At 40.4% G+C, this 24,113-nt stretch overlaps 1 protein-coding gene across 1 annotated transcript in view; it reads left to right on the forward strand.

Moving 5' to 3' along the window:
* Positions 1–24,113, forward strand: part of LOC127577988 (tetraspanin-32-like) — a 117,588-nt gene that overhangs the window by 49,862 nt on the left and 43,613 nt on the right. The window contains exons 2-3 of the mRNA XM_052029695.1: positions 9,900–10,117; positions 14,325–14,439. Coding sequence (XP_051885655.1) covers positions 9,900–10,117; positions 14,325–14,439 — 333 coding nt within the window. The remainder of the gene's footprint in view (positions 1–9,899; positions 10,118–14,324; positions 14,440–24,113) is intronic.

Here is a 24,113-nt window from a genome sequence, read left to right on the forward strand (position 1 = left end):
AGATGCCAGGGCCAAGAAAGTTCACCAGCACCTCTACTTCCTCCAGAGGCTAAATAAATTTGGCATGTCCCCTTTGACCCTCACCAATTTTTATCGATGCACCACAGAAAGCATCCTATCCAGATGCATCACAGCTTGGTATGTGCGCTGTCTGTGACCGCAAGAAACTGCAAAGAGTTGTGGACACAGCTCAGCACATCACAGAGAGCAGCCTCTCCTCCATGGACTCTATCTACACTTCTCATGCCTCGGTAAAGCAGCCAGCATAATCAAAGACCTCACCCACCCCAGATATTCTCTCTGTTCCCCCCTCCCATCAGTCAGAAGATACAAAAGCCTGAGAGCACGTACCACCAGCTCAAGGACAGCTTCTATCCCACTGTTATAAGACAATTGAACAGTTCTCTAGTACGATAAGATGGACTTTAGACCTCACAATCTTCCTCATTATGAACTTGCACCTTATTGTATACCTGCACTGCACTTTCTCTGTAACTGTAACACTTTATTCTGCATTCTGTTATACCTTGTACCACCTCAATGTACCGTTGTAATGAATTGATCTGTATAAACAGTATGCAATACAAGTTTTTCACTGTTCCTCAGTACATGTGACAATAATAAACTAAGTTACCAATTTAATTTGCTTTGTCCTGAATGTTACTGAGCTTCCCAAGTGTTGCTGGAGTTTAGACAAGCAGAGAGCATTTTACCAAAACCCTGATTTGTGTCTTGTGGAACGCTCAGCCTCTGACCTGTTTTGTAGCCACAATATTTATGTGACTGGTCTATTAAGTTGATGATCAATGATGACCACCCCCCCATGCCTGAGAAATTGTAGGTGGTGGACTCACTGATGGCATTGCTATCAGGTGGGGGTGGGTAGACTCCCTCCACTTGGAGATGGCTGTTGCCTGGAACTTGCTTGGTTCAAATGTTACATTCTACTTATTAGCCCATAGCCCATATCTGCTTATCTGTTGATGCAAGCAGTGACTATCTGTAAGTGTGGCTGGTCGAAGCCATGAAGCCGTAAAAGCATATTGTCAATGTACTGAACATAAGTGATTACATTGCCACTGAGCTTGATATGCCATTTTCCTCTGACAAGTCAACAATGTCAGTTTTAACAAATATAGAGTACGGCATCTTCAGTAGACAAATGGTGAATCTGTTGGGCTGACAGTACTATTGCAGAGAGATGCTATCTCAACAGGTAGGTGATCAGATGAAGATGTGTGAAATACAGATGCAGCAGCAGATAACACCTGTTACTGTGCTGGCCTCTGATAACATAGGTCCACATGAACACTCTGAATTAAAGTTTTTATGCAGAGAGTTTATTTTGGTGTTGTTGGTTTTCTTACATCTGCAGTCCAATCTGAACTTTAACCAGTACTTTATCTAACATCTATGGTAAACACTAGAATCCTATTCAGAGGATTGGCAACTGAAAGACAGCATTTTGGATCCTCTTTCAGAAGGTTTTGCAGCTTTCAAATGTGGAGTATATCAACTGCACCGCGCTGGACTCCCTTTGAGAGTCTGAAGTCTCCAGATCACCAATCCCATTTAAAGTGAATGATTACTCAATGCAAAGTACTGGACTGCCATTGAGAGCTGATGAAAGCCCTGGGACCCCCTTTCCAGGCCTGTTATATCCCTAGTAGCTGAGTTTACAGCATTTGAAGCCTGCCCTACCCTGAGGCTATGTTACAAGAGAGTAGGGCAAGATCATTTGACTGCTCTATGCTGTAATTGTTTAAAAGTAGCTTTGTCTCATGGGAGGACAGGTCATGATAAGCATAGACAAGTTGAAAAAGTGAAGAACAATGAATATCTGAATGGTGACAGCATAATATAATTTGAATCAGGCTTTTGGTAAGTAATCATTTCTTAAATATGATTTATATTTTAACTGATGTTAAATTATTGTTTCCTGTCAAGACATGTAGTGGTTGAAATAGAATTTCACAGCCTTTAGCTGCTATTAATTATTTAATTACATTTCTATTATAGTTCCATTGACACAGCAGGAATGCTCAGTACTACTGATTGTTGGAGTTTCCATGCCAACATTTTGTGCCTTTGACATTATTTCCCCAATTTTAACTCTTCTGCTAAAGTAACATAATGTGCTCCAAGGGTCCTGGCAACCTTCCCAGTATCTTACTCAGAGGCCAATCCACAGGTCCTAACTTTAAATAACACATGTCAGAAGATGAGGACACTAGAGCTAAGAACTGAGGCACAAGGTCATCTGTGGCTCAGTTGACAGCACTCCTCCCTTGAATGTGGCAATTCTGGGCTAAAATCCCACTCCGAAGACTCAAGCTTAAAAATGTAGCATACAGTAGAGTACTGAGAAAGTGCTACAGCATCAAAGATGCTGCCTTTGGGGTCAGATATTAAGCTAAGTTCTCTTCCACTCTTGTAGGAAATATCCTATATCATTACTTTGTAGAAGAGCAGGGGTGTAAGCCTGGCCGATATTTATCCCTCAACCAACGTCACTAAAAACATGGCCATTATCACAATGTTGGTTATCAGAGTTTGCAGATTGATTCTTTCAGAGTTAGAATGAATAGCAAATGTTAAACTAAACCTTCTCAAACAAGGATTAGTGTGCTGAGCTGCTAAGTATAATGACTTTCAGAAAATCTATCCACTTCATGCCAAACTTATCAAAGCCTACTTAGTTATTTTGTCCATTCCCCAGCTGTATGGGTATGATGGAAACTAATCCAGTGTTGAAGGTCTGAATATCTGCAAATTGGCTCAAAGAACCTACCAGACACTACCGTCAACTGTGAGATCCAGGGAAAGAGAGCAATCACTTGAGAGCAGGTAGCCATTTGAATTTTGACTGATAGGTGATGAAGCAATAAGTCAGATGGTAACTGGTCACGAAGCGTTGCTGGTTTATCACCTATTCAATGGATGGAAGATCAGTTAATCAAGAATAAGTGACAGGACAATCAATACTTGCATATCAGTCAACAGAAGGATTGGTTGAATGAGAGGCTTGATGTCTGAATATTGTCATGTAAAACATTGGGTAGGGTAAAGAATTCAGTTAATCAATAAGCAACTATTAATAAATAAGAAAGAAATCAATTGAGATTTTTAATTCTTCCAGGTCTTGTGTCATTTTCGAACCCTATATCATTCCTTACAGTCCACTTAACCTATGGCTGCCCATCTCCATGCTGTCAATTCCTAGCAGGAGTCAGAACATCTCCCATTCTCTTGTTTTGCCTTTTATAACAGCAGCAGTGCTGCACAGGTACATTGCGCTATCTATTCCTGAGAGTCATGTGTGCCAGCTGTTGTTAGATTCTCACTCCCTTCTCTTTCTTTGCTTCCGTCACTGTTGTGCTAGAGCGAATTATCCTGCCTTTGATCAAAATTCAGTCACCTCCCACTCTGTACAGAGAGTTCGACCAGGCTCTTTATTAGCACCAAAATATATTCAGGTTCCATTTTTAGAAATTAATTGAACTGTGGGGCTTATGTTTGCATCTCATTACTGTGAAGCTGTTTATCTTCTCCCAGCATTTAAAATGAAAACTAATAACAAACATGAGTTGATGTGCTATTGTCTCTTTTATCATGGAGACAATTCATCACTTTCTGGAACATATTAGGATCCAGGTCATGGAGTCATAGAGCAATACAGCACAATACAGGCCCTTCGGCCCAACGAGTCCATGCCGATCACGGTGCCCACCCAGCTAGTCCCAATTTCCTGTGTTTGGCCCATATCCCTCTAAGCCCTGCCCCTCCATGTTCCTATCCAAATGCTTCTTAAATGATACTATTGTACCTGCCTCAACCACTTCCTCTGGCAGCTTGTTCCATATACTCACCACCCTCTGCGTGAAAAGTTGCCCCTCAGGTCCCTTTTAAATCTTTCCCCCCTTACCCTAAATCTATGCCTCCTGGTTTTGGACTCCCCAACCATGGAGAAAAACTGTTACCATCCACCTTATCCACGCCTCTCGTAATTTTAAACATTTCTATAAGGTCGCCCCTCATTCTCCTATGTTCCAAGGTGTCCTCAGTAGTGTAATAAAATGGCTAGTTTCATGTTAGCTTAGGCAACACATGCTAGTAGGTGATTCAGCTATAGCCTGCACTGTGGTTGGATCTGCTTCTGCAAGATGCACATATCTGCCTTTTCAGCCAGGACATCGTTTAGGAATCCAGAGTGGGAATGCAGCTTATTTTCACTCACTGAACCAAATGTGCCAAAATCAATTATAGCACTTGCCCTCCAATTTAATCCAGTGAGAGCAGCTAAGAGCAAATGAGGAGGAGGCTTCATGAACAACTTCAACCATGATGGATCACCGCATATGTGTTTCTAACTATGTACAGTAATAACTACTGAGTTGATGAGTTATCTCAGTCTTTTCCGAGGTCTTAACATCACAAAGGCCGAACTTCACCAATGCAACTCATTCCACGTGAAATCATGAAGCATCTAAGAGCTTTGATTACAGAGCCCCAACAACTAGACAAGTGATAACGTGTGCTCCAGAAGCTGCCGTAACTCTAACCAAGATGTTCCATGGTGGCTTCAACACTGGGTTCCACCTTACAATGTGAAAAATTCCCCAGTATGTTCTGATCACAAAAAAATCCCAGAACAAATCCAATCAACCTAATCACCATTACTCTACTCTCAATCATCGAAACATGGAAGATATCATCGACAGTGTTACCAAGAGCCACAAGTGAAAAACCTGTTTGCTGACGCCCAGTTTAGGTTTTGCCAAGATCATAAGGCTCCAATCCTCGTTATGGCCTTGGTGCAAACATGGACAAAAGAGCCAATATATAGTATTAAGCTGAGGTGACAGCAACTGTCTTTTATATCAGGAGGTCATTTGTTCTATTGTTCTATTAAGGATACTGAATAAACTTAAAATTAATAGGCATCAAAGAAAAAAGAAACACATGTTGGAGATCAATCACCTCTGTCCCAGTATATTGCAGGAGTGTCCGAAGGTAGTACCCAACCAGATCCAAATATTGTAGTTACAAGAGCACCTTAAAAACAGGGAAACCTGCAGTGAGTGACTCAACTCCTTTTCCCTAAATCTTTCTGCTATCTGCAAGGCACAAACCAAAAGTGAGATGGAATATTCTCTACTTGCCTGGAAGAGCACTGCTCCAACAACATTCTAGGATAAAGCAGCATGCCTGACTCCATATCGAATCTACTGCCAGCAGACCAGTGCGTACCATCCTGTAAGATTCACTGCAATAACTTGCCAAGGCTTTTTCAACAACACTTCCCAAAACCTACCAAGAAAGACAAGGGCATCAGGTAAATCCCACCACCTGCAAGTACTACTGCATATCACGCATCACCCTGACCTGCAAATACATCACCATTTCTTGACACTGAGTCAAAATCCAGGAACTTCTTACCTAACAATACTGTGGTAGTGCCTTCACCACAGGAAATGCAGCTGTTAAAGAAAGCAGTTCATTGCTACCCTCTCAAGGCCAATTAGAGATGGGCATTAAATGCTAGCCCAGGCAACGACTCCCACATCCCAGGAATGAATAACAAAGTAGCAATAGTTCACTGTGATCAAAACTGTTATCCTCCTTTTCTGTTTGGCCCAAGACCAATGACTATGGTATGGAAACATTGATTCAGAATGCCCCATTTCATTCTTACAATGTCATATTCCTCTATTTTTAAACCAGTAACAGTTTGCACTGAACCTCTCACCGTGTTGTGGTGTGGACCTGCACAAAGTGGGAACTATGTTGTAATTGTTACAACAGTTTACTTTGAGCTCAGAATCAAAGACTTTCATCTTATCAGTTTCAGTGATGATATTGACCCATCTAGTCACTCAAATTGGGAGACCTTTTGTTTTGATCCAGTGAGAGCATTGAGTTTACAAAGATCAATGATAGCTGCCTGCCAGGAATTGTTACCTCATAAACTGAGAGAAAAATAGCGTGCAAAGGAATCCCATCCATTTATGCAGTCTCCTTCTCTAAACCCACTACACCTAAAAACCCCTGTGGGAACTTCACTAAAATATATATGGATTAGCATTTATCTCATATATATCATGCAGTCTTAGAATCCTTGCATAAGCAGTAGGTGGCACTGTAATGTAATTCCCACGTACAATGAGTAACTGTCTTGGTTACAGCCATGTATATGTGGCAATCGGCACCAGTGTACACCCTGAGCAGTTGCCAAGATTATATTGATGTTCACAAAACCACTTACATTATCATATCTACATAGATGGAATAATGTTTGGCAATATACAGGTGTATGATATGATAGCTTTGTGAATCTGAGTTTAATGTTGCCAGTGTAGTTATATCTGTATATTCAGGGAAATTATGCTGTTATGGTTGGGTGCACAACATGACCCACATTATTATACCTGCCTGCATAGGGCAATCAGCACCATTATTTCTGAATGCAAAATTCAGTGTAGTGGTAAATCAGTTTCAATATAATCAGACTAATGAGGGCATTGGTGCCAACAACAATGGAGGAGGTAGGGAAAGTGCCTTTGCTAAATGCTGCTTAGAAGTTTCAATTGCCATTGGTATTCAACTTGATTAATTATTTCATCTGATTATTCTCTAATTGAATTGAATATCATTGCTCCCTGGGAGGCTTAGTTGGTCAATATGTTGCATTACTTAGAGATTACTTAGAGTCTTAAATTCAGTTCTCAGATCTTGTTGATTCAATAAAGTGTGACATGTACAACAGTGGGAGCATTAAAGCTGTCCTTTGTGTTCTTGGCAAGGTAGAAAAATGTGGACCATCCAGGATGGCTGCACTTGAAAAGTGTGCAAGTGTGGATCTCAGTTTAGAAGTGTGTAGATTATGATGAGCGCTCTCTCAATTTTCCATGTAAATAATGATCAATTGAAGGAGATATAAGAGCGAGCATATCGGGGGGAATATTGGGAATAAGGAATAAAACAGAATGAAAGCACATTCCATTTGCAACTAGAAGGAAAAATAACTAACCAGTATTCAGCATTTTAATGGAGCTGTCATATCTCTACTTAGTGAAAAGCAACAGTGAGATCAGAAGCAAACAGCACCACCTGCTGACAGCACATTCAAGCAGTGACACTATCTCATCTTAAGAGAAATATAATTTTATATAGGTAATGATGTGTGACAGCATAGGTAGACTTCATATAGCTGACAGTTTCCATATAAAAGTACATTTAAATCAGCTAGTCACCAAATAATGTCTCTTAACTCCCAACAGACTAGCAGACAAAAGACCTCTGAAGGTGTAATTAAACAAATAATCTAATACTGTTCTTTTAGATTTCCAGTATGTGATTTTTTTGTACGTTTTGGATCAATTACTATACTTGAAGTGATACCAAACATAATGAAGAAAAATGCAAATGGAGAAAACTATTGTTAAAACAACTAAGGCAGTACTTGTCTCCATTCTCCTCTTTGTCTTCTCAAGATTCTGTTTGGGAGACCTGTGTTTCTCATGAGGAGAAAAGAGAAAATGGGCAGTGGAAGGTCAGACTAAAAGTACCTCTAAATTACATAAAAGATCAGTATACTGCCAATGTAATACCAGACCATCACTTGGCCTTTTCAAATGTGGTATCTAGCCCAAGTCCACCTTTCAGGGGTCGTTCCCACCATTTGTACAGCAGCCTTTATTATTGGGACTGGGCATAGTCAGAAGTGGGGAAATGGATCGGAAGAAATCCCTACAACTTTTGGGCCCAACTATACATAGTGTAAGGCTTAAAAGGGATACCCTGGAAGGATGATTATGGTGCATATTTTGGTATTGGTTTATTATTCTAACATGTACCAAAATACCCAGGACTGCAAGAAACTGCAGAGAGTTGTGCAGAGGATGGCACATCATGGACACCAGCCTCCCCCCCTTGGACTCTTGTCTTTACCTCTCACTGTCTTGGTGAAGCAGCCAGCATAATCGAAGACCCCACCCATCCAGGTCATTCTCTCTTCTCTCCTCTTCCATCAGGTAGAAGATGCAGGAGCCTGAGGGCACGTACCACTATCCCACTGTGATAAGAATATTGAACGGTTCCCTTATACAATGAGATGGACTATGACTTCACGATCTACCTTGTTGTGACCTTGCGCCTTATTGCACTGCACTTTCTCTGTAGCTGTGACACTTTACTCTGAACTGTTATTGTTTTCACCTGTACTACATCAATGCACTCTGTACTAACCCAATGTAGCTGCACTGTGTAATGAATTGACCTGTACGATCGGTATGCAAGACAAGTTTTTCACTGTACCTTGGTACATGTGACGATAATAAACTTATACCAATACCAATACCAATGAAAAGCTTTTGTTTGCATGTCATCCAGATAGATCATTCCATATATAAATACACTGAGGTAGTAAATAGGAAAACAGAATGCAGAATATAGTGTTATGATTACGGAGAAAGTGCAGTGCAGGTAGACAAATAAAGTGCAAGGGCCACGATGAGGGAGATCAAGAGTTCATCTTTTAGCATATGAGAGGTCTATTCAAGGGTCTGATGAACAGGATAGAAGCTGTCCTTGAGCGTGGTTGTACATGCTCTCAAGATTTTGTACCTTCTGCCTGATGGGATGAGGAAGAAGAGAGAATAACAAGGGTGGGAGGGGCCCTTGACTATGTTGGCTGCTTTCCTGAGGCAGCAGGAAGTATAGACAGAGTCAATGGAGGGGAAGCTGGTTTGCTTGATGGACTGGGCTGTGTTCACGACTCTCTGCAATTTCTTGCGGTCCTGGGCAGAGCAGTTGCCATATCAAGTTGTGATGCATCCGGATAGGATGCTTTCTATGGGGCATCTGTAAAAATTTATAAGAGTCATCGGGGACATGCCGAATTTCCTTAGCCTTCTGAGGAAGTAGAGGCACTGGTATACTTTCTTAGCCGTAGCATCCACGTGACTGGTCCAGGACAAATTGTTGGTGATATTTACACCTAGGAACTTGAAGTCTTCAACAATCTCCACCTCAGCACTACTGATACAGACAGGGGCTGGATTTGGGACAGTTGCCTCTAAAGACTGTTTTCAACCAATTATTTCAAATAACCAGCTTAAAATCCCTTAATGCAGTGCTATGGTTAAACAAGAGAACTATCATTCCTGCTAGCTGTTCAGTTATGATTCCACCTCTTGTGCTGCGCTGTTGCTTTTGTTGAAGCCCAAAGCGATTGAATGCAAGTGCAAACTCTGGGCAGAGATCGGGGCGGGGGGGTGGGAGGAGGTGGTAGAACGTGTGGGAATGGAGGTGAAGAAAGAGATATGAAGAGGTAAGGACCCTTGTCAGTGTTTACTTACGGAAAGAGGCAGAATTAGGATTGTCCAACCCATGTTAATGGACCAAGTGGATACAATGAAAGGATACCAATGCAACACAGCATTGATGGAGAGAGATATTTCAGGTCAGTGACCCATCATCAGTGACCCATAATCAGAACTGGAAAAGTGAGAAATCAGGTGTGTATTACGTTGCGTGGAGGAGGGACCTGGTGGAGAGAACAAAGGGAATGTCTGTTCCCTTTCCAGTTCTGATACACGAAGGAAAAGTGGGTTATTATTTCCCCCAGTAGATCCATATAGGTTCTACTTCTATAAGTAAGGCAACAGACTCTCCCGCGCCAAAACAGTGCTTTTCCACGGCTCCTCGTGCATCTGAGGAGGATATTGTTTGCCAGTTTGAGGACCACATTTTACAAATGTGATTTGTCATTTGGATGTGCCATTTACGTGGATTAGGAGCGAGAGCTTTTGACAGATGGGTAAACAGATAAGTATTCCTATTCACACTTATATTTGCTTTCATTTAACTATCGACATAAAAGTCACGCCCTAAAACAGAAGACGCAGAGCCGGCTCGAGCGCCAGAAGTGAGCCGAGCCGAGCTGAGCTGGGCTGATCCATCGCAGGTTGGACTGTCACTGAGTATCAGCCCGCAGAAGGACAGCCCACACCCTTTCTGTAACTTGCGAAAAGTGAACGGAGCTGCAAACATGGGGATCAGGGGTCTGATCAGAGCCACAAACTACCAGCTGCTGGGCATCAGTTTCATCGTTATGGTAAATATTTAAAACATTAACAGTAGTATTAATAATAACCGGTTAATTCTGAAGTTAACTAATAGTAGAGCGGTCGTGCTGTGCTGGTTCAATTTGTTTAACCTTCTGCGGGGGATTAAAACAATGTTATTTTAGTTCAATAATGTTGTTTTACTTCCAAACCATTTCCTTAGCAAATACTGGAACCCCTGGAATAGTAAACCGATACTAGTGATATACATGTGGATTTCCCTCATTTTTAAAAACGCTTTAATAGTTGGGTTAAGTCTGTTCGCAGGGTTGAGAATCTTAACTTTTTTAAGCCTCCCCCTCCCCCCCATCATCCCCATCAGAGTTTCCTCTCTTCTCATGGCGTTACCAGTGAATCTACCAGCCAGCGTCACTGGTGGACAACTACTTCCACTTACCGACTCATCCTTAAACGGGATGAGCACATAGTAGCAATGATGGCTTATACCCTATTTCTGAAGTAACAAGATGACAGAAGGGATACTTCTAACTTTGGACAACCCACAGTAGTCAGATGATACATACCCATGTAGAACAGAAATGAGAAGAAATTTCTTTAGCCAGAAGGTTGTGGATTTGTGGAATTCGTTGCCACGTACAGCTGTAGAGGCCCGATCATTGGGGGTGTTTAAGGAGGAGATTTATAGGTATCTAATTAGTCAAGGTATCAAGGGATATGGGGACAAGGCTAGAAATTGGGGCTAGATGGGAATAGTTTAGCTCATGGTGAGGTTGCGGAGCTGACTCGATGGGCCAAATGGCCTACTTCTGCCTTGTGAAATGAGTAAAGCTCCTTCTATTCTACTGCAACTCACCTCGTCCTTAGAAAAGCACCTCTCATCACTTTGTGGAGCACCTGCACTCAGTCGGCAGGAGTGACCCTGAACTTCTGGTTGCCTGTCAGTTTAATTCACTATCCCAGTCCTTCTTTGACCAGACTGTATGTGGCCTCCTGCACCATTATAATGAAACTCAACCCAAGTTTGAGGAACAACACCTTATCTTCAGCCTGGGCTCATTGCAGATTACCAAACTTAATATTGAATTCTTCAGCTTTAGGTAACTTTTTTTGTCTGTAACAGAACTTGTCATTTTCACTGTTTTGTTTTCTATTTTTGTATAGTCTGGCCTGTTAGATATATCCCACAGACTTGCCACAATAGCAACACATTATACAGACCAAAGAGCTCAATCTAACTACCAGATTAAGTATTCCTTTTGTTCTACCTACCCCTCACCCACCTTCTCTGCTACCTAAAACAATTTTGAATCACAGAGTCATGGCGATGAACTGAGAGGCATTGGCAGTCAAATGCATAGTTCCCCGAAAGGAGCAATGTAGGTAGATAGGATAGTGAAGAAGACATATGGCATGCCTGTCTTCATAGAGCAGAGCTTAGAATATAAAAATTGGGTTGATATCTTGCAACTTTACTAAACACTGGTTAGGCTGCTCTTGGAATATTGTATGCAGTTCTGGTCGCCACACTACAAGAAGGATGTGATTATGCCGGAGAGAATACAGAGGAGATTCATCAGGATGTTGTCTGGATTGGAGGACTTCAGTCAATGGGAAGAGATTAAATAGTCTGGTCTTGTTTTCCCTGGAGTGAAGGAAGCTGAAGGGTCATCTGATAGAGATATCTAAAATTATGAGAGACAGGTGTAGGGTAAATAGTCAGCATCTTTCTTCCATGATCAGGGGATCAAAAACAACAGGACAAAGGTGAGAAGAAGGAATTTTAAAGGGGATCTGAGGAGAAAGTTTTTTTATACCAAGAATGATTGATATCTGGAACATACTGCCGGAAGGGATGGTGGAATCAGATACAATCACTACATTTAAGAGGCATTCAGACCGACACTAAAATAGGTACTTGAATAGGCAAGGCATAAGCAGATACTGAACTAATGCAGGCAAATGTGATGTGTAGATGGGCAAAACGGACAGCATGGACAATATCCATCCTGGTCTCTCTAAGAGACCTCCAGTTTAATAATAAATAGTCTTTGCGTTGCTGGCCTCATCCCTAATGAGAGCTGGATTGAAATAGATTAATATCGTAACCAGAATCTTCAATAGTTAATTGAAACCATAATCTGTACATATTGATTGTCATCTGCTCTGTGTTCATTGGAAACAGAATTCCTAGCTGCCAAGACCTACAGAGTTTCAGTCTTAAATCATACTTTTTGCAAAGGTCCTTTTCAGTCAGCTGTCAGCCAAATAGGAACAAGAGCCTAGCCTACAAATTTCTATTTGTTATAAGACAAATTCAGTTACCATTCTTTCCACTTAGCCTATCTTGCAATGTCATGAGAATGGAAATGCATTGAACAGCCCCAGCCTTTCCAAGAATATCTCTAAATTCCCACAAAAGCAGGCTCAGTATTCTATTTCTGCATCCAAATCCACACACACAGGCACACATTGCACCAAAATCCTACCTTTCCACCAAGGACTGCTCCTTAGGAATTTTTTCACTCATGGCGTGGTTGGAATCTAGAACACACTGCCTGATGCAGAGACTCTCACAACATTTAAGAAGCATCTAGACAAGTACTTGAATTGCCAAGGTATAGAAGGCTATGGACCAAGTGCTGGTAAATGGGATTGGTAGAGATGGGTACTTGATGAACAACATAAACATGGTGGGCCCAAGACTCTGTGCTGTTTGACTTCATGATTCTCTGACTCGGGTAACTTGAAGATTAGTTTCATTTGCAATAATTTCTTGGTCCAAGTTATTTTCAAGAGCAGTCCACATTTAAGTCACAGACGGAGTTATAGCATCCGGGTAAATTTGTTTCTGATAAAGTGAAAAGACCAAATAGTCGTCCCAAAGTGTAGCAAGGATAAAAGCTGGAGGAAACTGATATTTATGGCAGCAGATGACAAAGCAGTTTAGTGATCTAGATATCAAATTAAAAACTGGCTGTGATGTTAAATTCTAATTACACTTGTAAGTTCAAAAACTATAGCAGATACAGTAAAACTCTGATAATCTGACATCCCTGGAACTTTGGTGACGCTGGACTGGCAAATTTTCTGGACTACTGGATATTATTCCTATTTATACCTAAACACAGTTTTAATTCACTGATTTTACATTGCAGTATAATATAAGTTTAAAGGTAAAATGGGAAACAAAACCTGGTGAGTTTAAAAGGCAAATGGGAATGGGCCCCAGTGGGTTTAAAGGGGGCTTGGAAACCGGGCTCCAGTGAGATAAAAGCGAGTGTGGGAATGGGGTCCTGGTGAATTTAAAAGGAACGTGGGAACGTGGCCCCACTGAATTTAAAAAGAACATGGGAATAGAGCTCTGGTAAGCTTAAGGGAGCATAGGAAACAGGTCAGCCATATGCTGAATGATCAGGGTTTCCGAAAAATCAGGTAGTGAATTATTAGAGTTCTACTATATATTGTATCATGGTTTTATTTACTAATCCTTCAAGGTTATTAAAGAACCTACCTAACGATAACCCACAGTCAGTCCCTGCAAGCCTGCTATAATCAAGGAGATATTACCTTTCTATGCTTGGGATGAAAAAAATTAACTTATTAGACTCATTTTAAAAGAAACTGTTTGATCCAACATTATGCTTCAAAGTAAGAAGGTAAGAACCACAAAAACTTCATTTTCTAAAAAGCAAGTGGAAAGGTTTATTTCAAGGAAAGGTGAAATTTGAGTTTAGGTTCCTTTTGTCTATTTGGGTTTAGCGACATACTCAGGACAGTTAAGATTCTTTTTGTCCATCTAGTTGTAAATAGGTAACATATGATTCATTAAAAGAAAGCAGTCAGCTGGTTAGAATGGGAAGAATTCTGTCTGTTTTGTTGAAAAGAGTTATATGTCTTATTATTCCGTCCCCTTTACCATGGCAATGAATGCATGAACCGTGAAGCTATGTAAAGCATTTCAATATATAAAAAACACATGTGACATTGAAATATGGGGTGAATGGTTTTTCTTTCATGAAAAGTATCAGAAATAAAAAAAGGCCATTCATAAGGCATTTGCATGAAACAAAGAAAAAGTCTTTAGTGGTTTGGTAGAAGAGAAAATTAGAATGGGGGTGGAAGCAAAGATTAAATAAAATGTTTACTTTATCATCATTGCTGTCTTGTAATGAACAATTTTGCTCAGTCTAGAATCTTACATCTCATTACTTTCCCCATTGTTGTGTTTTGTACTAGTTCCTTGGAGTTGCAGTTGCTGCAGTGACCTTGTGGACCTGCTTCAATGATAAGTTTTATGTTATCCGCAATGTCACAATGGAAACCAACAACTATGCTAAAATGCATGATCTGGGTAAGTTTACTTGCAGACAGTTGAAAAATAGATGTACTAAAAGAGACCTTTCTTCAGTCCTAATGAATCCATAGCCTGCTAATATATCACAGCTTTCTGTCAGGACTTTATAGATAACAGAATATAGTTAAAATAATGTGATTGCAATAACTTTATCATTTAATCTACTAAATTATTAATTCTCAATAGAAGTTAAATTAAAACTAAAATGAGAATTGAGCTGAAGGGCCAGTGTGCTTTGTGATATGAATCACTAAAAATAGATGCTATGAATATTGACTTTCAGTTGGTACAATATAATAATGGAAAACATTGGACAAGAAATAGATATTGGTTTTAGAAAGTTGCATTGTTTAAATTTATTTATTCATGGGATATAGACATTTCAGGCAAAGATGACATATATTATCCATTCTAAATTGCCCAGGCTGAATCACATATAGACCAGGGTGTGCAAAGATGGCAGATTTCCTTTGCTGAAGGATATTAATGGGCTAAATGGATTTTTACAATAAACTAGTAGTTTCATGGCTGCCATGGACTTTTTTTTGCTCAGATTTTTCTCAGATTTTGTATAATTATATTTAAAATCCCCATTTCCTGTGGTGGGATTCAAACTCGTGGCTCTGGATCAATAATCCAGAACACTGACTGACTGCTTGTCTGCTAACTTAACCATCACTTAACTGCACCCCATATTTAGCTCATACTCTTTGAATGAAAGTCTTCTGTCTCTGGTATCAATAGTTTGACGTATTTTTGAAGTGCTTTAACACAACAACCCAAAAAAGTTACACATTCACAAAATGGGATAAAAAAAATCAACACTGATTCAAGGATGGACATATTAGGCAGCGAACTAAAAGTTTGGTAAAGAAATGTGATTTAAAGGAGAGTTGTGAAGGAATAAAGAAAGGTGGATAGATTTAGGGAGAAAATTCCAAAACATGAAAGCACCACCTCAGTGATGGGTAAAGGGTATGGTGTATGTATGGTAGTGTAGCAGTTGGTGTAACGCTTTACAGCGCCAGCAACCCGGGTTCAATTCCCGCCGCTGTCTGTAAGGAGTTTGTACGTTCTCCCCGTGTCTGCGTGGAACTCCTCTGGGTGCTCCGGTTTCCTCCCACATTCCAAAGATGTACGGCTTAAGAAGTTGTGGGCATGCTATGTTGGCGACAGAAGCATGGCAACACTTGCGGGCTGCCCCCAGAACACTCTACGCAAAAGATGCATTTCACTGTGTGTTTCCATGTACATGTGACTAACAAAGATATCTTAATTTGAATTGGAGGAAGGCGACCTCAGATGATTATACACTGCTAAAGGCTACTGAGACATAAATGGGAAAGCCATGAAAAAAATTAAAGAAATGAATATTAAATGTAAACTCTTTGGGGGTTATGAGGCATGGTACATCAGGAAGAAAGGGGCAAGACAGAGCTGGGATAAATGCAATAGGACATTGGATCGATTGAAATCTACAGAAAGTGGAAGGATGGGAAACAACAGAAGAGTATTGGATTGATCATCACTGGAGGGGACTTTATAAGTTATGACCTGTGGCATTATGGTAACGAGGGACTGGATTGAGATCTGCGAATCATATTTCACATAGCACCCTTGCTGCTCATGAGCAAAACAAACTTGCATCACATTGGTCCAGGTTGAGTTGAAAGTTGGTTCTTTATGACTGTATATCAATGCGATGTATTGTCTCTGTTGTTCCCTAGATACTGAAAAAGTTTCATCATTTCCTAATGAAGACCCAAATTGAATATGGGTCTATGTATAGGGAAGAAGTCCAGAAACTGGAAAACAATACCAAATGGACAGATTATCTATTCTTATTTCAGGTTGAATCAAAGTTAGGCCAAATTTGCAGTATTGTGTGTAGTTCTGGTTGCCACACTATAGGAAGGATGTGAAGGTTTGGGAGAGGGTGAACAAGAGGGTCATCGGGATTTTGCCTGGAATGCAGCATATTAGCTATAAGGAAAGGTTGGACAAAGTTGAATTGCTTTTTCTGGAGCATCAGAGGCTGAGGGGTGACTTGATAGTAATATATAAAATTATGTGAGGCATAGATAGGATATATAGTCAGAGTCATTTTCCCAGGGTGGAAATGTCAAGTACTAGAGGGCATAGGTTTAAAGTGAGGGGGGGGGGGGGGGGGGGAAGTTTAAAGGAGATTTGTGAACCAAGTTTTTTTACGCAGAGAGTGGTAGGTGCCTGAAACGTACTGCCAGGGGAGCTGGTAAAAGCAGATATGATAACAAGAATTTAAGAGGCATTTAGACAGACACATGAACAGGCAGGGACTAGAGGGATATGGACCATGTGCAGGCAGACGGGATTAGTTTAATTTGGCATCACGGTTAGCATAGATATGGTGGGCTGAAGGGCCTGTTCCTGTGCTGTACTGTTCTATGTTCTACTTTCTATGTTCTAAAATACAAAATCTCTTCAATTTTTAGTTTGTGAACATATTTACAGATACTGAGACATTGACATCAAGTCTGCGAGCACATGCATAAGTTATATGCCAAGTAAAACTTACTGAGTAGCAAGGATGTTCAGGCAGTTGTCCATTATCCATTAACAGCCAGTGACCTTGGGCTTCTTTGGGGATAGTGGATCCCAGAGCCTTCCTGGATCAGTATAGATCCTGAATTCTCCCCTCCATGTTGTTCCCCTACCCTATCACATGGTATTGCTGCTGCCTCTAACAACTGAAGATAACCTCATTAGCTAATTTGGGATTTTTACAATATCAAAAACCTGCATTATAACTGAAAATTCCATCTATAATGTGCAGGGATGTCCAAAGCCTTTTATAAAGTTATAAGGAATAAGAGGAAAGATAAAGCACGCAAAGCTAACTTGGCACAAAACAGAACACAGAGAACAGAGCTTAATGGCAGATTGACAAACGGTGGGTTGTGGGTCCCACAAGGATCTGGTCACTTCTTTTCACCAATAATTTGGACCTGAAAATTGGAAATAGATTTTCAAAATTTAATGATAATGCTAAAATGGGTAATATTGCTTTTGTAGAAGGGGACTAACAAAGTACAGGGAGATATTAATAAATGTGTAAATGATCAGGGACTTGGCAAATAAAAATAAATACAGATAAGCTGAGGTAGTAAATTTTGGTAGGAAGAGTAAGGATGGTACGTAAGGGGAAATTATTTTTCCGTAGCCTCTGAAATACCTTGCAATGTTTTTGTCCTAAAATATACAGTATAAATGAAAGGTATGATTCATGCAGAAAGATAACTGGCTGGCTTTGTTGGAATTGATAAATTATTGCAGACATGTAATATGGATATGTATTCTAAGGTTGAGGTTGTGGTGACTTGTTCAAGAAAGCTTTCCTTTGCATTTAATTGTGCTGCACCTCTTCAGGAAGTACTAGATGAGGGAGCACTGTGTTCTGTGACTAACATATGCTGTAGCTAATGGAGCTTTACTCTGCATCTTACTACACTGCTGTTATGGGAGCGTTTGATTCTGAAAGTACCTGAAATGGAGCATATTCTGTTGGCTACCAGTTGCCTTCGTGACCCTCCTTTAGCTCTTCCTATGATCATAAAGAAGTGACAGTGGAATGGGTCTGTGCAGAAAAGTTCTGGAGATGAATTTTGTTGTTTGAAGAAGACAGGTATTAAGTATAAATTTTGTTTGGCTACAAATGTTTGGATTCAGCTCAGGAGATAAAATTGCTGCATTGCAGGCAGAAACTCGAAGATACTGTATCTCCTACCCACATTAGCAGCCTTGGCATAAGTTGGTAAAAATGCCCATTATCACACCACAGAACCACACAGAACTGTTGTGGTGACATTATCTTTACGTCATAACATTTTAATCTGACCAATCACCAAGCTACTGAAGCAGTTACAGTCAACAAAGTGACTTGGGAAAATCAAACAAACTGCTTCTCGGTCACTTGTGTTCACCAGTTAAATGTTGCATCAGTCACAGAAATGTTCCCAGGTACAGTAAATAAAATGGAAGATGCATTCTTTGTACTTTGTAATGATACTAATAATCCTGGATTTAACTAGGTGAAGAAATTCCCCTCACTGAAATACCATCATAATTTACAGAGTAATTTCTCAGTCCAAAATGAGGTGCAGAAACACACATCGTTGGCTATATATTATACATGCTACAGGGCCCAGCATGCAACCAGTAATTGAGCCTCTGCCCACAGCCTTTAGCTGGCCATGTGTCTGACCACTGCTCACAGCCTCTCCTGGTTCCTGTTTCTGACCACTGCTCACAATCTCTCCCAGACTGTGTGTCTGATCACTGCTCACAACCTCTCCCGGACAGTGTGTCTGATCACTGCTCTCAACCTCTTCCAGACAGTGTGCCTGATCACTGCTCACAACCTCTCCTGGACAGTGTGTCTAAGTTCCTGCTCACAGACTCTCCTGGGCCTGGTATTGAGAAGTCAGGATACTAAGGGGACCAAATGTCCTATTTCCAAGTTTGATGATGATACTAAAAGAGGTAGAGTACGTAAGAAGGTTTCAACGGGAAATAGACAAGTGAGTGACTGGGTGAGAACATGGCGAAGGAGTATAAAATGGAAAAAATGTGAGGGAATCCACTTTGGTGTAAGAAACAGAAAAGCATAGTATTTAAAAAGTAAATGGAAGTGTTGATGTTCAAAGGGAACTAAGTGTGTTTGTGCACAAGCCACTGTAAACCAACATGTATGTGCAACAATCATTGAGGAGGAAACTGGTATTTTGGTCTATATTCTGAGAGGATTTGAATCCAGGGATAAGGAAGTCTTCCTGCAATTGCATAAGGCCTGAGTTAGACTTAGAATATTGTGTACAGTATTAGTCTCCTTACCTATGAAAGGATGTACTTAGCATAGACTGTAGTGAAGATTCACTAGACTGGTTCCAGGGACGGCAGATTTGCTGTACAAGGAGAGGTTAAGAAGACTCGGCCTGTATTCCTTACAGTTTAGAAGAATAGGAGGAGATCTCATTGAAACTTACAAAATTCAACAGAGCTCAACAGGGTGGATACCCGGAGAATATTTTCCCCAACAAGTAAGTCTGGACCAAGGGTCAAAGTTTCAAAATAAGGGCTAGGTTATATAGGACAGAGGTAAGGAGAAATTTCTGCACTCAGAGAGTGGCAAATCTACGCAATTCTCAACTCCAGAACACTGTAGAGTGTCTATTATTGTCTTTATTCAAAACTGAGATCAATAGATTCTCAATGTAAAAGAATCAAGGGATTTAGGAATTATGTAGGAAAAGGGCACTGAGGGAGAAGGTCATCTGTGGTCTTAATCTGGCAGAGCAGGGTCAATGGGCTGGATGGCCTATCGCTGCTTCTATTTCTTATGCTCATATGTAAGAGGGTGCCAGGGATAAGCAAACAGCCCACAGTTCACACTGATAGTGGCAAGAAGTGGAGGAAAGACTGGCCAAAACCAAAGGACTGCTAACTTGGTGGCCAATCAAGAGGAGAAGGAGGGCTCAGCAAACTCTTGTGTCCTCTTGAAGATGCAGTTTTCCATCTGTCATCAACAAACTTGAATACCTTACTCTGTCATTTCACGTGTCATTAATATAAATTGTGGTTAACTGAGGGCCAAAGGCTGATTGCCAAGACACCCACCAATAACAGTCTGCCAATCTGAAAACGACCCAATTATTGGTGCTCTATGCTTTGATCAAACCTTTCTCTTTTCTGGAATATTGCCTCAAATGGCATGAATCCTCATTTTATGTGCTAACCTTTTGTTCAGATGCCTTTTGAATGTCCAGATATATTTTGTCTGCTAGTTCCCCTTTCTCCTCCCTGCTAGTTATATCTTCACAAAATTATTATATATATCAAATAATTTTCCATTTAAAAAAGGATGTAGATATTATAATATTATGGTTTTCTAAGTTCCTATTATTATATTTTTAATCAAGGGTTTTAGCATTTTGCTCTAAAAGAGATGGTAGGCTAACTGGTCTGCAGTTCCTTATTTTGTCTTGGTCATTTTTAAAACATATTTGTTACATTTGCCATCTTCCAATCTGTTGTGATTGTTCCTAAATCCAGTAAACTGTGGAAGAATGCACTTAAGCACCTGCTTTCTCTGTTTTCTATCTTTTTAGAACCATGGGATGCAGGCTGTCAGGTCTGGGAGATCTGTCAAGTTTTAATTTCTTTAGTTTCTCCAGTATTTTCTCTTTGGCAATATTAATGAACTTAAGTCTCTTATTGTCATTAGACCTTTGGTTTCCCCTACATTTTTACATTTATTACGTCTTTTGCAATGACTACAGGTACAAAATATTTGTTTAATGCTTCGGTCAGTTTGTTAATTCCCCATTATAATTTCTCCTGTCTTGTCACTATGGGACTCACATTTAATTTTGCTATTTGTTCATTTTTATATAGCTACAAAAGCTCTTATAATCTTACTTTTGAATTTCTTGCTAACTTATTCTCATTATCTTCCCCCCCCTCCCCAATCAATTTTAGTTCATTACTGTTTCCAAAAAAACTCTTTCAATCTGTCTCAGGTTTACTGTTTTGCTGAGCAACACTACATGCCTCATTGTTTAATCTAATACCGTCCTGAACCTCCAAAGTTAGCCACAAATCACTTTACTCAAGGAATTCTTATTACTCAGTGAAATCTTCATTTGTTGAGAATTTTGATGTAGTTCTTCAGATGCTTGTCACCGTTTATCCACTGGCAAACCAATTTATCTAATTTCCTATTTACCTTAGCCAATGTACCAGCCATACTTAAACAATTGGATCATGTTAATGGTAAACATGCTTTTCTTATTTCCTGATTCTTTCTCTCTCTTGTAATGAAACTGTTAGTAAGCCTGTAAGCCACTCCAACTGATGTTTTTTTTATCCTTTGTTACCTCCTATCTTCACCCATATTGATTCTATTTCCTTTTCTTTTGGGACAAAACTATTCCTCATTACAGTCCCTTTGTCGTCATTTATTACCAACACTACCACCCCCTGACCCAGCCCCTCACCCTACATGACCCATTTTTCATTTTCTTTGTCCTTCCTAAAGGTAAAATAACATGGAATATTTAAGTCAAACTCATTTCCCTCTATTTATGTCGTCCGTTTGTCTGTTTCGTTTACCTTTAATATTCGCTCTTTACCATTTTTTTCTTCAATTGGTTGCTTATAGATACGCTTCATTATCATTTAAATTTCTGTCACTCCTGCTAACTATGTGTATCATTAATCTGCCAAATTAATCTATTGCTTCATTCTTTTCCTTTAAATTTATAACCCTTCCCTCACGTGAACCCTTCTACTCCATCCTTTATTAGTCTAAAGGCCTGGCCACAGTTCTCATTACCCAATTCACTAGGACACTAGTCTCAATCTGATAGTCTGATTTAACTGGAGCCTAACCCAATGGAATAGCTCTCTTACCTCACTACTAGTGTCAGTATCCAGTGAATCAACATTGTTTTCCCATTCACTATTCTTCAACCCATGCTTTTAACTCTCAGATCCATTCAAATCTATGCCAATTTTCATGTGGCTGGGACAGCAATCCAGTTATGCTGAAGACTTTTCTCTATTTGCCTCAACGCGTGCCCCATCACTGACACGGAGGACGCCTGACAGTGTGTATCCCAGTAGATGGCCCGAACACACTGAGGCTTCTTTGGCAGAACAATGAAAAGCTGTGATCTGTATCACATAGAATGACAAGGAAAGCAATCCTTGGGTATAATATCATTCAAGTCACAAACCATCCTGATTTCCACTGTGGTCGTCATTGCCCTGTGGTCACAGGATACAGTCCTGGAGCAGCCTGTCATTGACTAATCAGCCTTGCACAAACACTTAGTGCCTTTCTTCCATTGTCATTGCCCTTTCTGTTATTTCTATGCAATTTGTGCCAAGCTGATAGAAGGCTCCTTTCCTGTAGTGGAGGGGGCTGCAGATGATCTTGACAGAGGACGTTGGGCAACTGTAGACCCAGCTTTAGACTGACTACTCAGTTTTCTGTGATTAGCAGCAGTCTGGGCTGGCAACTGGTTTATTGGCAACAGTGAAGGCACAGGTGGAGTAGCAATGATCTGAGGAGAAACGTTGTGACCTTGAGTTATGATGACAAGTTCCTGCTGGATGGAGCCCAGGCCACTTTCCCAGGGCATGCCTGACTACTGGCAGTCATTTGATAAAGGGCTGGTTACTGGAGTGATGCAAAATTCTTAAATCCTCTTTGGTTACAGAATGCAGAACAATGACGGCAGCACTCTGAGCTTCAACTGCAGTTCTGGACATGGGGTGGCTTCTGCCCAAGTTAAATGAAAGTTCAAATGTCATTCATCAGACACTAGGGTATGACTGGGGTCCATTGCAACTCCAATCTAGAAAGAAGCTTGAAGTTTGGAGCTGGTCTTCCCCTTAACATTGACATTTCAACAGGCATTTACAATGCTGGGAGCTACCCTTGCTCCTGCTCTAACAGATGGCCACACATCACTGCTGTCCACCAGATTCCCACTCCCATGCTTGGTTTGCCATTTCTTGAAATTAACCTTTGTCAAGCTGTGCAATGACTTTCAGTGATGGTTGGTCCCAGAGGCACAACTTCAATCAGCACCATCAAAGTTCAACCAGTGCAAAGAACTCCTGAAAATGCTTGCACGCTAAACAGTATGATTGGCTCTGCAATCATTTTAAAGAGGTGGATGCACACATTTAAGCTGTGAGCTGCATTGTGTCAATCTGGCAAAGGACTTTCATGCATGTTAATTCTGGTGCATATTTTCCAGTAGAAACAAACTTCTAGGGCCTTGTATTTTCCTCTCTATGTCACAATTACTGTACATAACACATTCCATCATCTGTGCCACGTAATACTCTTTATCTAACACACTTTAATCCATACACTAGCAATGTAGTACACTCCAGCTAGTTTAATGTTCTCTCTGTGGAGCACACCCCAGCTGTAAAATAGATTCATCCAACACTCTTAGTTTGGTTTCCTGACAGGGTTAAATAATGTAGCTAAGAGTGCTGAATGTGTTATCTGAGGGGCCCCCTCTCTGTTATCTCTCAGCTTCCATGGTAAGTACTGCTTCTGTTATCAGGCGCTGGCAGCTCTGTGACAATAATTATCCCGGTTATTTTTCTTCATGGCAGTGGTCCCTGTAAATTTTGAGCAGAGTTGAGAGAACTGGTGTAGTTTAAGTTGTTTACTCCTATCTCTGTCATAAAATCTAATTGATAGTTCTCCTCTGAGCTAGCAGGCAGGTGGGGTATGTCATGTTCATTGGATATTATCTTGTTACTGCCTGATCTTTGGCAGACACAATTTTCTTTGTTAGGGCTGTAGTTGGCAGACGCATGTCAAAATGATAAAACTCAACCTCCTTTTTGTTTAAGATATAACAATCCCAATGAACAGGGTGGAGATTCATGTTCTTTTATTCATTTAGGGCATAGAGACATGGTGAAAAAAGACATGCATTTTTTTTGTCCCTTCTTAATTTCTGTTTGGATGGTGTTGCGGAGCTCCCTTCTTGAATTGCTGCGAATCTTATGGTGAAGATATACAGAGGTTCAGGAAGTTAACTCAACAACATTGAAGTAACAAACACAAAAGACGAGCTGCTGGAGGAACTCAGTGGGTCAAGCAG

This window comes from Pristis pectinata, chromosome 14, assembly GCF_009764475.1.
Source record: "Pristis pectinata isolate sPriPec2 chromosome 14, sPriPec2.1.pri, whole genome shotgun sequence".
Classification (NCBI taxonomy): Eukaryota; Metazoa; Chordata; class Chondrichthyes; order Rhinopristiformes; family Pristidae; genus Pristis; species Pristis pectinata.